The sequence below is a fragment of the Malaclemys terrapin genome, chromosome 3 (genome assembly GCF_027887155.1).
Source record: "Malaclemys terrapin pileata isolate rMalTer1 chromosome 3, rMalTer1.hap1, whole genome shotgun sequence".
NCBI classification, from domain to species: Eukaryota; Metazoa; Chordata; order Testudines; family Emydidae; genus Malaclemys; species Malaclemys terrapin.
This window is the reverse complement of record NC_071507.1, coordinates 150,942,776-150,959,537: the sequence shown is the minus strand read 5'-3', so window position 1 is coordinate 150,959,537 and position 16,762 is coordinate 150,942,776. Positions and strand designations below refer to the sequence as shown.

At 44.8% G+C, this 16,762-nt stretch overlaps 1 protein-coding gene across 1 annotated transcript in view; it reads left to right on the top strand.

Annotated features, from left to right (window-relative positions):
- Nucleotides 1-410: 410 nt before the first annotated feature.
- CD109 (CD109 molecule) overlaps nt 411-16,762 on the top strand; it is a 119,920-nt gene continuing 103,568 nt past the window's right edge. Inside the window, exons 1-2 of the mRNA XM_054023059.1 lie at nt 411-796; nt 7,532-7,692. Coding sequence (XP_053879034.1) covers nt 696-796; nt 7,532-7,692 — 262 coding nt within the window. The 5' untranslated portion in view covers nt 411-695. The remainder of the gene's footprint in view (nt 797-7,531; nt 7,693-16,762) is intronic.

Below are 16,762 nucleotides of genomic sequence, written 5' to 3'. Positions count from 1 at the left end.
ATTTAACATATCGATCACGATTCTCGTTGGTTTTTACATTCACGCTGGAGCGTATGAGAATACCGTGACTACTGTTTCTGTCAGAAAGGGCACGAGGTGGGAACTGTAGATCAGAACACAGCCCCTTAGAATAGCCCTGTCTGAAGCAAGAGAGATCGAGCTATATCTAACACGCATTTAGGAAACGCCCCTGCGAAATGCCTATTTCATTTGGTTGCCGTCTCTCTGAAAGTCTGACTCACAGTCTAGGACAATGATTACATGTTTTCCACTCAGCCGAGTTTCTTTCAAGCTTGAACTCGTCTTTAACAGGGGGTGGCTGGGGCTGCTTAGATAGGGAGCGTGGAGAAGTGGGGCACCCTGGTGGTGTTGTGACCCGCTGAGAACAGCGCACTTTGGCTGGCAGGCTTCAAACGCCGCCACCTCCCTTCCCCGCGCTCTGCAGCCGCCCCTGCTGTCAGGGAAGGGCCAGAGGCTGTGTCAGGGCGGGGCCGGGGGGGAGCAGGTCTGTCTATTTTGGAGCCCGCAGCCGCCGCAGCAGGGAGGAAGGTTGTGAAGAGCCCCGTGTAAAGCGAGAGGGCGGGGTGGAGCCGCAATAAGGAGCTTCTTTCACTCCCCGAGCGGGCATTCCCCTGCCTGCGGCCAGCTCCGGCGGGACGGGAGCCGCGAGCCGCTTTGCACACTCCCGGAGCAGGATGCTGTTCCCAGGCCGGGCTGCACCGAGCGGCTCCGCTCCGCTCTCCTTGGTTCATCTCGTCTCGTGTCTCCTGGCAGCGTCGGCTGCCGCTGCGGCCGGGTATGGACGAGGGCGAGCCGCGGGGGGCAGAGGGAGGCTGGCTGGAGGCAAGGCGCAGTGCGTGCTGTGCCCCACTCAGGCCTGAACGCGGTGCTGCAGCGGCCGGATCCTCCCGGATCGGGGCCTCAGTCCGCAGAAAGCGCTGGCCAGTCATTGGCCTCAGCTGGGGCCCGCGGAGACGTTTTCTGCCAGGATGATCATAGCACTGCAAATAAAGGGAGAAACTTTATAGCCAGCTGCATTTCACATGCACTGCGTGAAAAGTTAATGTTTCCCCCTTAGGCAGTGAGTCATGGGTAGGAGGAACCAGAGAAATCCCACTGCTTTTCTGTGCTAGTGCGCTGTATGTTCAATAACATCCCAGCTGGGGAATGTGTTTTTAGATCTCCTCTATGTTTTACCGTGATTTGCCCTCTCACATGCTAAATATGTTGTGACACAAAATTACCTTACCCTGCAGCATTGGGATGTGGCTTCCCCTGTTTTCTTTCTTGTTTATTTTCTAGGAGTTTCACAGACTAACCACAGCTTTTAGGTACTCCTTTGGGATTTAAATTACATTTATTTAGCTTGGGGCCTTAGCCTCCTCCCCCTGAAGTCGGTGGAGGAAGATGAGGCACACAGGCCCCGATCCTGGCTCAGGTTCCATTGACATTAATGGGTCTCTGCCCTGGCACTGAGGTTTGCCTGCATGGAGTAACTTGTATGTTACCAGAAATTAATTTCATAGAATCATAGAATATCAGGGTTGGACAGGACCTCAGGAGGTCATCTAGTCCATCCCCCTGCTCAAAGCAGGACCAATTCCCAACTAAATCATCCCAGCCAGGGCTTTGTCAAGGCTGACCTTAAAAACCTCTAAGGAAGGAGATTCCACCACCTCCCTAGGTAACCCATTCCAGTGCTTCACCACCCTCCTAGTGAAAAAGTTTTTCCTAATATCCAACCTAAACTTCCCCAACTGCAACTTGAGACCATTACTTCTTGTTCTGTCATCAGGTACCACTGAGAACAGTCTAGCTCCATCCTCTTTGGAACCCCCTTTCAGGTAGTTGAAAGCATCTATCAAATTCCCCCTCATTCTTCTCTTCTGCAGACTAAACAATCCCAGTTCCCTCAGTCTCTCCTCATAAGTCATGTGCTCCAGCCCCCTAATCATTTTTGTTGCCCTCCGCTGGACTCTTTCCAATTTTTCCACATCCTTCTTGTAGTGTGGGGCCCAAAACTGGACACAGTACTCCAGATGAGGCCTCACCAATGTCGAATAGAGGGGAATAATCACGTCCCTCGATCTGCTGGCAATGCCCCTACTTATACAGCCCAAAATACCGTTAGCCTTCTTGGCAACAAGGGCACACTGTTGACTCATATCCAGCTTCTCATCCACTGTAACCCCTAGGTCCTTTTCTGCAGAACTGCTTCCTAGCCATTCGGTCCCTAGTCTGTAACAGTGCATGGGATTCTTCCGTCCTAAGTGCAGGACTCTGCACTTGTCCTTGTTGAACCTCATCAGGTTTCTTTTGACCCAATCCTCTAATTTGTCTAGGTCCCTCTGTATCCTATCCCTACCCTCCAGCGTATCTACCACTCCTCCCAGTTTAGTGTCATCTGCAAACTTGCTGAGAGTGCAGTCCACTCCATCCTCCAGATCATTAATGAAGATATTGAACAAAACCGGCCCCAGGACCAACCTCTGGGGCATTCCACTTGAAACGGGCTGCCAACTAGACATGGAGCTGTTGATCACTACCCGTTGAGCCCGACAATCTAGCCAGCTTTCTATCCACCTTATAGTCCATTCATCCAGCCCATACTTCTTTAACTTGCTGGCAAGAATACTGTGGGAGACTGTATCAAAAGCTTTGCTAAGGTCAAGGAATAACACATCCACTGCTTTCCCCTCATCCACAGAGTCAGTTATCTCCTCATAGAAGGCAATTAGGTTAGTCAGGCATGACTTGCCCTTGGTGAATCCATGCTGACTGTCCCTGATCACTTTCCTCTCCTCTAAGTGCTTCAGAATTGACTCCTTAAGGACCTGCTCCATGATTTTTCCAGGGACTGAGATGAGGCTGACTGGCCTGTAGTTCCCCGGATCCTCCTTCTTCCCTTTTTTAAAGATGGGAACTACATTAGCCTTTTTCCAGTCATCTGGGATCTCCCCCGATTGCCATGAGTTTTCAAAGATAATGGCCAATGGCTCTGCAATCACATCTGCCAACTCCTAAGTTTGCTTCCTGACTTGATTGCTATCTACCAAAATGGGAAAGAACGAATGAGTTAAACTGGACACTGGCACCGACACTACCTTATCAATAAAGTATCTTCAGTGTAATTTCCCTCTATTAGGGGGAGGTGAAATGATTGGGCTTGTACAGTAATGCTATTATGCTTATAAGAAGCACACGGAATCTTTTTAAAGGTGATAAGCCGCATTTATTGAGAGCATAAATCCGCCGCATTTATTGAGAGCATAATTTAAGCATTAAAATCAGCATATGCTTCCATTCGCTCACACACACATACACCCCAAAAGGTTCTGCAGCTGGATCTTATAGTTCCCAGTCCTTAGTGTTGCTTGGTCAGTTCCAGTGGCCAGCTGAAACTGCACATGAAGGAGGGGAGCTGGGCCTCTGTTGAACGCGTTCGAAGCTCTGATGTTGATAAAGAACGAACCCAAAGTCCCATGGCAATACACCCTTCTTTTATAGTAATAAGCTCCCATACAAACCTATGGACCTTGCTGTGGCACACCTGTCAATCACAAGGTATTCAAGGTTGTTCTTCATCATCATTATTTTGAGTTGTTACCAGGAGGATCTGCAGCTGTTTCTTATCTCGTCCCTCTGGCTCAACTCCTTATATCTTGTCCTTGGGGTGTATGCCTTTGCTTTAGGGTCGTCAATCTGCCATCCAGGTGATTCTGATAATAAAGTTGGTGCCTCTCGACTCCTCCCCTCCCCTCTTGATCATTTGGCCCAGCTGTCTTTTTTCAGTTAATTAGTATACCATACTACATACATACATTCTTCACTCACACACCGACCAGTAAATAAGACAATAATTACAGCCATAAAACTTCTGTCTTTCTAAGAACAATCATTAACACAATCAGCAAAGAATAAACTCAGAACAATTTCTACTTACTAATTCAAGGCTAGCAAAATGGAGTACAATTTACTCAAGACAATTTCTCCCCATTAGGCTTTTGCCTACATTGTTTGTATAAGCCTCTGCTCCAACATGCAGTAGGGTGAACATAAGAACAGCCATACTGGGTCAGACCAAAGGTCCATCTAGCCCAGTATTCTTCCAACAGTGGCCAATGCCAGGTGCCCCAGAGGGAATGAACAGAACAGGTAATCATCAAGTGATCCATCCCCGGCACCCATTCCCAGCTTCTGGCTAACAGAGGTTAGGGACACTATCCCTGCCCATCCTGGCTAATAGCCATTGATGGACCTATCTTCCATTAATTTATCTAGATCTTTTTTGAACCCTGTTATAGTCTTGGCCTTCACAACATCTTCTTGCAGGGAGTTCCACAGGTTGACTGTGCATTGTGTTAAAAAATACTTCCTTTTGTTTGTTTTAAAACTGCTGCCTATTAATTTCATTTGGTGACTCCTAGTTCATGTGTTATGAGCAGGGCCGGCTCTACTGTTTTTGCCTCCCCAAGCAGTGTGCCGAATTGTCACCGGGGATGGCGGGGGCAGTCCGTGTGCCGTTAGGGCGGCACGCACGTTTCCGCAGTGGTGGCAATGAAGCTGCCGCCGAATTGCCGCAGCGGGCAGCTGAACATAGAAGCTGCCGCTGAATTGCTGCAGCCGCGGAAATGCACGTGCCGCCCTAGCGGCAAACGGACTGCCCCTGCTGTCCGCGGCGGCAATTTGGCTCACTGCTTGGGGCGGCAAAAACACACGCACTGCCACCCCTTGCAAATTGCCGCCCTAAGCACCTGCTTGGAATGCTGGTGCCTGGAGCCGGCCCTGGTTATGAGAAGGAGTAAATAACAGTTCCTTATTTACTTTCTCCACACCAGTCACGATTTTATAGACCTCTATCATATCCCCCCTTAGTTGTCTCTTTTCCAAACTGAAAAGTTCCAGTTTTATTAATCTCTCCTCCTACGGAAGCCGCTCCATACCCCTAATCATTTTTGTTGCCCTTTTCTGAACCTTTTTCAATGCCAATATATCTTTTTTGAGATGGGATGACCACATCTGCATGCAGTATTCAAGATGTGGGCATACCATGGATTTATATAGAGGCAATATGATATTTTCTGTCTTATTATCTATCCCTTTCTTAATGATTCCCAACTTTCTGTTTGCTGTTTTGACTGCTGCTGCACATTGAGTGGATGTTTTCAGAGAACTATCCACAATGACTCCAAGATCTCTTTCTTGAGTGGTAACAGTAATTTAGAGCCCATCATTTTATATGTGTAGTTGGGATTATGTTTTCCAATGTGCATTAGTTTGCATTTATCAACATTGAATTTCATCTGCCATTTTGTTGCTCAGTCACTCAGTTTTGAGAGAGCCTTTTGTAGCTCTTTGCAGTCTGCCTGGGACTTAATTATCTTGAGTAATTTTGTATCATCTGCAAATTTTGCCACCTCACTCTTTACCCCTTTTTTCCAGATCATGTATGAATATGTTAAATAGGACCCAGTATAGACCCCTGGGGACACCCCTATTTACCTCTCTCCATTTTGAAAACTGACCATTTATTCCTACCCTTTGTTTCCTATCTTTTAACCAGTTACCAATCCATGAGAGAACCTTCCTTTTTATCTCATGATTGCTTACTTTGCTTAAGAGCCTTTGGTGAGGGATATTGTCAAAGGCTTTCTGAAAATCTAAGTACACTATATCCACTGGATCCCCCTTGTCCATGTGCTTGTTGACCCCCCCCCCCAAGAATTCTAGTATATTGGTGAGGCATGATTTCCCTTTACAAAAAACATGTTGAATATTCCCCAACAAATTATGTTCATCTATGTGTCTGAAAATTTTGTTCTTTACTATAGATTCAACCAATTTGCCCGGTACTGAAATCAGGCTTACTGGCCTGTAATTGCCAGGGTCACCTCTGGAGCCCCGTGTAAAAATTGGCATCACATTAGCTATCCTTCAGTCATTTGGTACAGAAACTGATTTAAATGATAGGTTACAGATTACAGTTAGTAGTCCTGCAATTTCACATTTGAGTTCCTTCAGAACTCTTGTGTAAATACCATCTGCTCCCAGTGTCTTATTACTGTTTAGTTTATTAATTTGTTCCAAAATCTCCTCTAATGACACCTCAATCTGGGACAGTTCCTCAGATTTATCACCTAAAAAGAATGGCTCAGGTTTGGGAATCTTCCTCACATCCTCAACCATGAAGACCGATGCAAAGAATTCATTTAGTTTCTCCACAATGGCCGTATCGTCCTTGAGTGCTCCATTAGCATCTCGATCGTTCAGTAGCCCCACTGGTTGTTTAGCAGGCTTCCTGCTTCTGATGTACTTAAATTTTTTTTCGCTATTACTTTTTGAGTCTTTGGCTAGCTGTTCTTCAAATTCTTTTTTGGTCTTCCTAATTATATTTTTACACTTCATTTGCCGGAGTTTATGCTCCTTTCTATTTTTCTCACTAGGAATTAACTTCCACTTTTTAAAGGATGCCTTTTTGCCTCTCACTGCTTCTTTTACTTTGCTGTTTAGGTATGGCGGCTCTTTTTTGGTTCTCTTAAAATGTTTTTCAATTTGTGGTATACATTTAAGTTGAGCATCTATTAAATGTATTTAAATAAAATCTATTTAAAAAGTTTCCATGCAGCTTGCAGGGATTTTACTTTTGGTGCTGTACCTTTTTAATTTCTGTTTAACAAACCTCCTCATTTTTGTGCAGTTCCCCTTTCTGAAATTAAATGCTACAGTGCTGGGCCACTGTGGTGTTTTCCCCACCACAGGGCTGTTAAATTTAATTATATTATGGTCACTATTACCAAGTGGTCCAGCTATATTCACCTCTTGGGCAGATCCTGTGCTCCACTTACAACTAAATCAAGAATTGCCTCTTCTCTTGTGGGTTCCAGGACTAGCTGCTTCAAGAAGCAGTCATTTAAGGTGTCAAGAAACTTTATCTCTGCATCCCTTCCTGAGGTGATATGTACCCAGTCAATATAGGGATAGTTGAAATCCCATTATTATTGAGTTTTTTATTTTAATAGCCTCTCTAATCTCCCTGAGCATTTCACAGTCACTGGTCAGGTGGTTGGTAACACATCCCTACTGCTATATTCTTATTATTCAAGCATGGAATTACTATCCATAGAGATTCTATGGTACAGTTTGGTTCATTGAAGATTTTTAGTTCATTTGATTCTATGCTTTCTTTCACATATAGTGCTACTCCCTCACCAGCACGACCTGTTCTGTCCTTCCGATATATTTTGTACCTTGGTATTACTGTGTCCCATTGACTATCCTCATTCCACCAAGTTCCTGTGATGCCTGTTATATCTATATCCTCATTTAATATGAGGCACTCTAGTTCACCCATCTTATTACTGTATTTAGATTTCTAGCATTGGTACATAAGCACAGTAGGGTGTGTGGGTAACAGCAGAAATACAGAATTTGTCACCAACACAGTTACTGCCTTTTGTAAAACAAGATTATTAAATAGCAGGCTATAATGAGTAGATTTGATTTACTCCTCTTCCCCTTTTATGTTTTCCAGACCCACATTTCTGGTGACAGGTCCCCGGAACATTAGGCCTGGTGCAAATGTGACAATTGGGGTAGCTCTGCTGACAGACAGTCCTCCGCAAGTCACAGTGAGAGGTGAAGTGCTCAGAGGGAATGATACCGTGCTACATGGGGAAGTTGTCTTTGAAAAAGGTGAGTTGGCAGGAACAGCCTAGATCAGTGGATCTCAACCTTTCTGGACGACTGTACCCCTTTCAGGAAGCTGATTTTTCTTGCATACCCCAAGTTTCACCTCACTTAAAAAATACTTGCTTACAAAATCAGACATAAAAATATAAGTGTATTACTGAAAAATTGCTTACTTTCTCATTTTGTCTGTATGAAATTTTAGTTTGTACTGACTTTGCTAGTGCTTTTTATGTAGCCTGTTGTAAAACTAGGCAAACATCTAGATGAGTTGATGTATCCCCTGGAAGATCTCTGTGTAACCACAGGGATCCATATACCCCTGGTTGAGAATCACTGGCCTAGAGAGATTTAAATGAAGATTATCCTCCTCCCTCCTCCCCGAAATATCAGGGCTGTTAAAAATACATTAAAACATGAATTTTATTGGACTTGTTTTACCAAGTATGGTCAATCAAAGAAGAAAAATTCTATTTCCATCTAAATATAGCTAAAGGTGGAACGGTTTGCTGAATAGTTAATGGTTTGTATGTGTGTGTGCCCAAACTCATTATAAGCACTTTGAAAATAATATGTGTAGCAGGGGAGTGTCATATGATATGGTACCTGCCTGGATCTTAAAAGGACTCTGGACACTGGGGCCACATGAGTCCAATAGAGAAACCCAGGGCCGTCCCTAGCTATTCTGGGGCCCTATGCAGCCCCCCCCCCTGGGGTGTGTGTGGGGGGCTCCAGGCCTCGGCGGAGGTAGGGGGGCTGGCCCCAGGCCTCCATGGTGGGGGCTGGCTTGGGAGGCAGGAGGGAACCACCCCCCAGCACTCACTGGCGATGCGGCTGGCGGCCGGGTCCCTGCACTTCCCTCCGCTGATGAGTGCAGGCCTGGCCCTGCTGCACTCCTCAGGGGAGGGAAGAGGTGGGGCTGGGGTGGAGCAGTGGCAGGAAGAGGTGGGGTGGGGACGGAGCAGGGCGGGGGCTTTGAGGAAGGGGTGGAGTGGGGGCGGAGGTGGGGCACAGCAGGGGCGGGAAGAGGTGAGGCTGGGGCGGGGCAGGGGTGGGCAGCCTGGGGAAGAGGCGGGGCAGGGGCTGGAGCAGCATGCAGCTGCGCAGGGCACCAGGAAATTTGGTGCCCCAAGTTTCCTGGTGCCCTACGCAGCTGCGTACTTTGCATATGGGTAAGGACGGCCCTGCAGAAACCCCCTCTCTTTCCTATGTTTACTGGGAGGATTCAGAGACCAGGCAGGAGCATGTGAAGTGTCAAAGCCACTCATAAAGTAACCAAGCCCCATTGCTTTATATATATTAGGCAGACTGAGAGAAAGTATGGGGCCAGTGTGGGGAGGAGGCTGCTCTGATCACAAAATGAGGTGGCTATCACTCAGAAGAGTAGAGTGAGAAGGTCTCTCTTTGTTTTGAGGCTATGGCCCAGAGTCTGAGCTGTACGGCTCAAGGGGTGAAGGCCACCTTTGTGACCCCTGAATTCTGGTGCTGGCTGATGACTGCTCCTGTTTATGTTGTAAGTTTAGAGTAGTCTGAGAGCTGCTGTAATATATGCTCAGGTGGCTATAGCTCATACTGGCAAGTCTGGCAGCTAGGAATAGCTGGAGCACTGAGGTGCTTCATACCTTGGATCTGCTCCAAAAGAGTGTTTATTATTGTTTCATTATAATTGTCCACCTTTGGGCCCAGATCCCAAAGTTAATTGAAGCCCAGCTGGGGGAGAAGCTGAGAGAGGAGTATAAAGCCAGGAAATGAGAGCACAAGGAGATCTGCAGACACCCCCTACAGGAAAAGGGGATTGGCTAGAGTCAAGGAGGAAATGCAGGGGGAGAGTAAGCTATGGGTCCAGTCCTGGACCAGGGAATTTGACAAGAGGCCTAGGGATGAAGAAGCCACAGGGAGTGGAGGAAGTTCTGGTGGAAAATCCAGAGATAGGCAATGAGATAGAGAGATGGGGTAGGAAGGAGCCCAGACAAAGAGCAATAGGGTCTGAGACTAAGGAGACCTATATTGATTGTCATAGTGTCCCTGGGTTGGATCCCGGAATAGTGGGTGGGCCTGTGTTCCTCTACCAGCCACTGGCAAAGTGGCACAGGACTTGGAGTTGGAATAGAAGGTTGTTTGAGATGGCATATGGACAGCTTGTCCCACGGGACTTTGTTACCCCAGAATGGGGGGGGACTATATAGTGACCTGGCTGGAGGACTGAGTTACGAAGATCGAGCACCCTGAGTTACAGAGAGAGAGGGGCCACAGCATGAGTGATGGACAGAAGGTGGTGCCAGGTGAGGCAAAAGCTAATTCCCAGACCCAGCCAAAAGGAGGTGCACCTGCGGTGTGTGGAACCCCTTTATTGGGTCCTTAAAGAAAGAGACTTTGAGGGAAAAAATTGGCTACTGGAGTGAGCTTCCCCATTGTGCCTGCACCCTCACCATTTCATGGGACCCTGGGCCTTTGTCATTGTGACCCTAAGAGGTGTCCTGACCAGCTGGGCCAGAAAGAGGGACCTTGATGACCTCTGCTGAGTCCAGCTGAATCCCAAACACTTCCTGGGGTGAAATGGGATCAGACTTTAGCAATAACAGCAGCTCCAGCCCACCTCAACTAACTTGTTCTCCTTTCTCCAAAAGGACAGTTATTACCATCTTTGATACCATCTACGTGGATTGTCAAACAAGGGGGTTTTTCTTCTAAAATCTCTTGCCAGAGAAAGGGAACAAGAGATATTGTTAAAATGAAAGCCTTACTTAATACTTTACATTTCAAATGTTTTAACTATTTTTCCCTTCTTTGCTTTATCTTTAATAAAAGTTTAAAAAAAAATTAATGGTGTGTTTGCCATGGTACTAAGCAGTCCAAGGCCACTGTATACCAAATTCTGGACCTTGTTTAACAATTTTTCGTGTTGGACAATGACTGGGTTATGCTAACACTTGGGCCCCTATATTCCATCTAAATTAAAACAACAGAGCCTGATTATGAAATTGACTTTAAGCTAGAGTGAAAACCAACAGTCTGTTTTCATTATCTGAACAATACTGAATGATGTGAAAAAAAGTCAATATATAGCATAAGTATGGAAAGAAAATTAAGTTTTAAAAATACTTTTACTTGTAATAACATGTGTTAGAATTTAAGGAAACTGGAAAAACATTTTGATTCATAAAATATGATTTAGGTTAAGCTTTATTTGTTTAAGCCAAAATGAAGTAGAGCTGCTTTATCGACCGAGGAACATACAAAATAGTGTGTGTGTGTGTGTGTGTGTGTGTGTGTGTGTCCTAAATTAGATGTTACTGCTCAAGACAGAGTCATTGTGGATAGTTCTTTGAAAACATCTGCCCAATGTGCAGTGGCAGTCAAAAAAGCTAACTATATTAGGAACCATTGGGAAAGGTATAGTTAATAAGACAGAAAATATCAAAATGCCACTGTATAAATCCATGGTATGTCCACACATTGAATACTACATGCACGTCTGGTTTCCCCATCTCAAAAAAGATATATTAGAATTGGAAAAAGTACAGAGAAGGGCAACAAAAACGATTTGGGGGTATGGAACAGCTTCTCTATGGGGAGAGGTTAAAAAGACAGGGACTGTTCATCTTAGAAAAGTGATGACTAATGGGGGATATGATAGAGGTTTATAAAATTATGATTTGTGGAGAAAGAAAATAGGTAAGTGTTATTTACTTCTTCGCATGACACAAGAACAAGGGGGTCACCAAATGAAATTAATAGGCAATAGGTTTAAAACAAACAAAAGGAAGTACTTCACACAACACACAGCCAACCTGTGGAACTTGTTGCCAAGGGATGTTGTGAAGGCCAAAAGTATAACTGGGTTCAAAAATGGATTAGATAAGTTCATGGAGGACAGGTCAATTGGATGACATTAGCCAAGATGGTCAGGGATGCAACCCCCTATTCTGGGTGTCCCTAAACCTCTGACTGCCAGAATCTGGGATATGATGATGATAAGGGATGGATCACTGAATAAATTGACTTGTTCTGTTCATTCCCTCTGGAGCATCTGGCACCGGCCAACTGGTGGAAGACAGGACACTGGGCTAGGTGGACCACTGGTCTGATCCAGTTTGGCCATTCTTATAATCTGCTTGAAAATAGCGTTCATCATTTATATGCGTTAACTGTAAATTTCTTGGAATAGTAAATTAATTTATATGCATTGATTGTACATCTCCTCTGTAGTGAAAGAAACTACTGTTAATAGAATTAACTTTGAACTAGAGAGCTATAAAAATTATCTTCCAAATGAATATTTGCTAAACATGACAGAGGCTGTGAGAATGACTAGCAAGCTCAGACAGGTACAGTGATCATCCATGTCAATACTGGAAAAATTGTTCTTGCCAGAAGTTGTTTTGCATACTTAATAATATGGCTCTGATGTGAAACCGTGGAAAACACTGATGAATGGTAAGCTGTAAAAGAACAATTTAGTAAGGATGAAAATACTAGATATGCTGAATCCCTTGTGTTAACATAAACACATCACACTGTTTCTTTTCAGTATAGCTAATAATCTTCAGCTGTGCCAAGTGACTCATTGATGGTTGCGGAGGATATACTTGAAAATCTGAAATGTGGTTGCCATGAAATTGTGAGGCAATGGCAGCTGGGTAGGGTGACGTGAGACTCATACATCCTCAGTTCTCTGAGTGCCTGTGGTTTAAAACAAAAATAGAAGCGGCAAGAAGTACTTCCAACTCTTTAAGAAAAAAAGTACTACGGGATTGTACAGTTGTTGAACACCCTAAAGCTAAATGATAATGGACCCTGATGATTTTTTTGCAGAAAGACAGGGGTAACATTCCTGTGCAGTACTCCAACTGTGCAGTGCAATTAGAATAACTTCTACAATGCAGTCATGAACAAAAGGCAGGTAGCTTAGAATCATAGAAAAGCAGGGTAGGAAGGGACCTCGAGAGATAATCTAGTCCAGTCCCTGGTGCTGAAGCAGGACCAAGTACACCTAGACCATCCCTGACAGGTGTTTAACCTCTAACCTAATATTAAAACTTGCAGTGATGGGGATTCCACAACCTCCGTTGATAACCTATTCCAGAGCTTAACTACTCTTTGAGTTAGAATTTTTTTCTTAATATCTAACCTAAATCTCTCTTGCTACAGCCCATTAGTTATTATCCTGCCTTCTGTGGGCATGGAGAACAATTGATCATTGTCCTCTTTTAACAGCCTTTAACATCTTTGAAACCTGTTATTAGGTCTCCTTCTCAGTCTTCTTTTCTCAAGACTAAACATACCCAGGTTTTTTAATTTTCCCTTAGTCAGGGCAGACTGAGGGACCCCAGTGAGAGACACTATCAGAGTCTAGCCTGGAAACCTGCAAGCGCCTGTTTGAACAGAGACTAGATTGGAGAGTATCAGAGGGGTAGCCATGTTAGTCTGAATCTGTAAAAAGCAACAGAGGGTCCTGTGGCACCTTTAAGACTAACAGAAGTATTGGGAGCATAAGCTTTCGTGGGTAAGAATCACGAAAGCTTATGCTCCCAATACTTCTGTTAGTCTTAAAGGTGCCACAGGACCCTCTGTTGCTTTTTATAGATTGGAGAGGGCACTCCAGGCACCAGGCCTGAAGAGACTTAACCCTCGACTGGACTGACCCAGGGGCTCAAACAAGAACCACTATTGCTCACTTTGAACTAAAACTGTTTAAACCTCTGTATCTAGGGTATTTGCAACATTTCTTGCCAGCCCTGGTAAAATAACCTTCCGCTTAGCCATAAGTCTGAGTGGTTATTGGTACCCACCAGGGCTAGCTGTCTACAAGGCCTAGCTGCTGAAGCACCTACAATGCTTGCCTCCAAGTCATGGTACGCCTGGCATGCTACTGGCACCGAAGGGGATGGTGTACTCCAGCACTGAGCAGCTGCAATAATTACACAGTTAATGCACTCCCAAGGTGCTGCACCACTGCTTCCTGCCAGACCACTTCTCTCCAAGGAGAAAGGGTGAACATTAAAATAAATCCAAGGTAAATCTCACATTTTCTGATTGTCCAGAGGTCTTGTGTCCTCAGCAAGTCTGGTAGAGTCCCAATAGTCAGAAGTCCCAGACAACTGAACCTCTCACAGTTCTCCCTTCAAGGAGGTAAGAGTGTAGGTCTGTTCACTCACTGTCTGCCAACAGCTATATATTCTTAAGAAGGTGATGTTTGGGGCTTCAAGTGGAAGAGACCTGTATATGACTGAGAAGTATCCAATCACACATGACTCTGTCCAGGCTGGCAACCTATCCTCACTCCCTGGCCTAACATACACCCTTGGTAACAATTATATAGTCCTACAAGTGTTACTAGGACGTTGTCTGAGACTATTGGAGGAGGAACTGAATAGCTATAGAGGAATTTAGCTATGGCAGAAGGGGTGATGATGTGGCACAACCACTAGCATGGTAATGGGTGTTATACAGCACTCATTTATAGGGCTTTCCAGTAGCTCTGCGACCAGCATCACCACCTCCACACCCACTCTTGGTGAACACACAGTACCCACTGGAATGACTACACTTCTTGCACTGGGTTGACATCAGCCACAGTGTATATTTCAGGCCCAGTGTGTTCACAGCCTTGGGCATTTTGACTCAGCTGCTGCAGTTGAGCTGTTTGATTCTAGTAAACTGGCCATTGGCTCATGCAGATGAGGTGAGAATGGATCCCATCACTGTCCTGTGTGGCTCTGTTGAATGAGAGAGAAAAAAGCAGAATTCTGAAGTCAACTCTGTTTCTAACCTGTTGTTCACACTCCGAGACCTGAGTAGTTACTGCTAATCCCTGCTACTTCTGCTACACCCTCATTTGTTCTGGTTATGAATGTGGAACCGCAACTTCTTTTCTCCCTAACCCTCCTCCCTTTTTATCTGACTCATGAAGATATCCCCTAGGCAGCGCACACAGGCTGTGCAGCTGGTTCTGCAACCATGTGCTGAATGTAGAGTTGCTTTTACTGTCTATTGAGAAACACACTGCTTGGAAGCAGAGTGCATTTGCACTGCCTCAGGAGATGCATAGGGATTTTGCCAGCACGTCTCAATATTGCAATGGAAAAATCTGTGGCTTCCTGAGATTAATTGTAAGTTTCAGAGTAACAGCCGTGTTAGTCTGTATCCGCAAAAAGAAGAACAGGAGTACTTGTGGCACCTTAGAGACTAACAAATTTATTAGAGCATAAGCTTTCGTGGACTACAGCCCACTTCTTCGGATGAGATTAATTGCACTGTGTATTTCCCCTGGAGGTACAGGATTAGTGGTTGGGCAAAACAGGCAGAAGACACATCCCTCCACTTACATCCTGAAGTGTTAGGCACTATAGAAATACCAGGGAACTCCAAACATACATGGGTGTCCTTGCTCCTCTTAGGAGACAGACCTGTCCTCGCTTACAGACAACCCCCCAACCTAAAGCAAATACTCACCAGCAACCACACATCACTGAACAAAACCACTAACCCAGGAACCTATCCTTGTAACAAACCCCGATGGCAACTCTGTCCACATATCTATTCAAGTGACATCATCATAGGACCTAATCACATCAGCCATACCATCAGGGGCTCGTTCACCTGCACATCTACCAATGTGATATATGCCATCATGTGCCAGCAATGCCCCTCTGCCATGTACATTGGCCAAACCGGACAGTCTCTACGCAAAAGAATTAATGGACACAAATCTGACATCAGGAATCATAATACTCAAAAACCAGTGGGAGAACACTTTAACCTGTCTGGTCATTCAGTGACAGACCTGCGGGTGGCTATATTACAACAGAAAAACTTCAAAAACAGACTCCAACGAGAGACTGCTGAACTGGAATTGATATGCAAACTAGACACAATCAACTCCGGATTGAATAAGGACTGGGAATGGCTGAGCCATTACAAACATTGAATCTATCTCCCCTTGTAAGTATTCTCACACTTCTTATCAAACTGTCTGTACTGGGCTAGCTTGATTATCACTTCAAAAGTTTTTTTTCTCTTACTTAATTGGCCTCTCAGAGTTGGTAAGACAACTCCCACCTGTTTATGCTCTCTGTATGTGTGTATATATATCTCCTCAATATATGTTCCATTCTATATGCATCCGAAGAAGTGGGCTGTAGTCCACGAAAGCTTATGCTCTAATAAATTTGTTAGTCTCTAAGGTGCCACAAGTACTCCTGTTCTTTTTGCGGATCCAGACTAACACGGCTGCTACTCTGAAACTTGCTGCCTTTGTGAGACTCCTAGAACCACATCCAGCATTTGGCACCATGGCTGACTTCCATGCCCTACTGCCATTGGCTCCTTACTTATGGAGACATCCATGTGACCTATTCAGCTGTGTTAAAGTGGGCATATCAGGAGATGGTGCTGATTCAGCCATGATGCATTCCAGCATAGATTAAGCATTTGGATAGGGAAATTTGGTATATGATGGCTATCCCTAACTGCTTCCCCCCATTTCCCATTTGGTACAGATATGTTGTGAATATGTCATGCTGTTGTGTGACAGGTGCTTATTTCCTGTGGGCAGGAAATTGCTTAGTCTTTGTTGACTTGTATAGGAGATTCCCAGTCATTTTTGAAACCATCTCTAGATTATTATATGGCATCCCCTGTAGTGTCTGAGTGCCTCCCAAATAATTAAACAAGACCGATACAAAAGAAAACACTCTTGTTTCACCACCTTTAAGAGGAACTAGACTAAATATTTGGATGCTTTGTTTTTTTAAGTGAGTGAGTTTAAGGAGTGAGTTGACTTGTCTATACTGGAAATGTACCCATTACAGCCATCACCTGTGTAGCTGCACCAGAGCAAATCATGGACAGGCTAAGCTGCAATTTATACTAGTGCATTTCAAGCAGGGGTAAATGCATTAGTAAAAAGAACAGCAAATAGCAGCTTTCCCTGTCTATGCTAGGGGTTCACACTAGTGTAGCTAAACTGATGGCTGGTCACCAGTGCCTGAAATCTTTGGAGATAAGGCCTGAGTGCAAGACAGACTTGTGTTTGTCTAGTCATTGAGGGACAAGTGAGTCAAGGAAGTGAGTT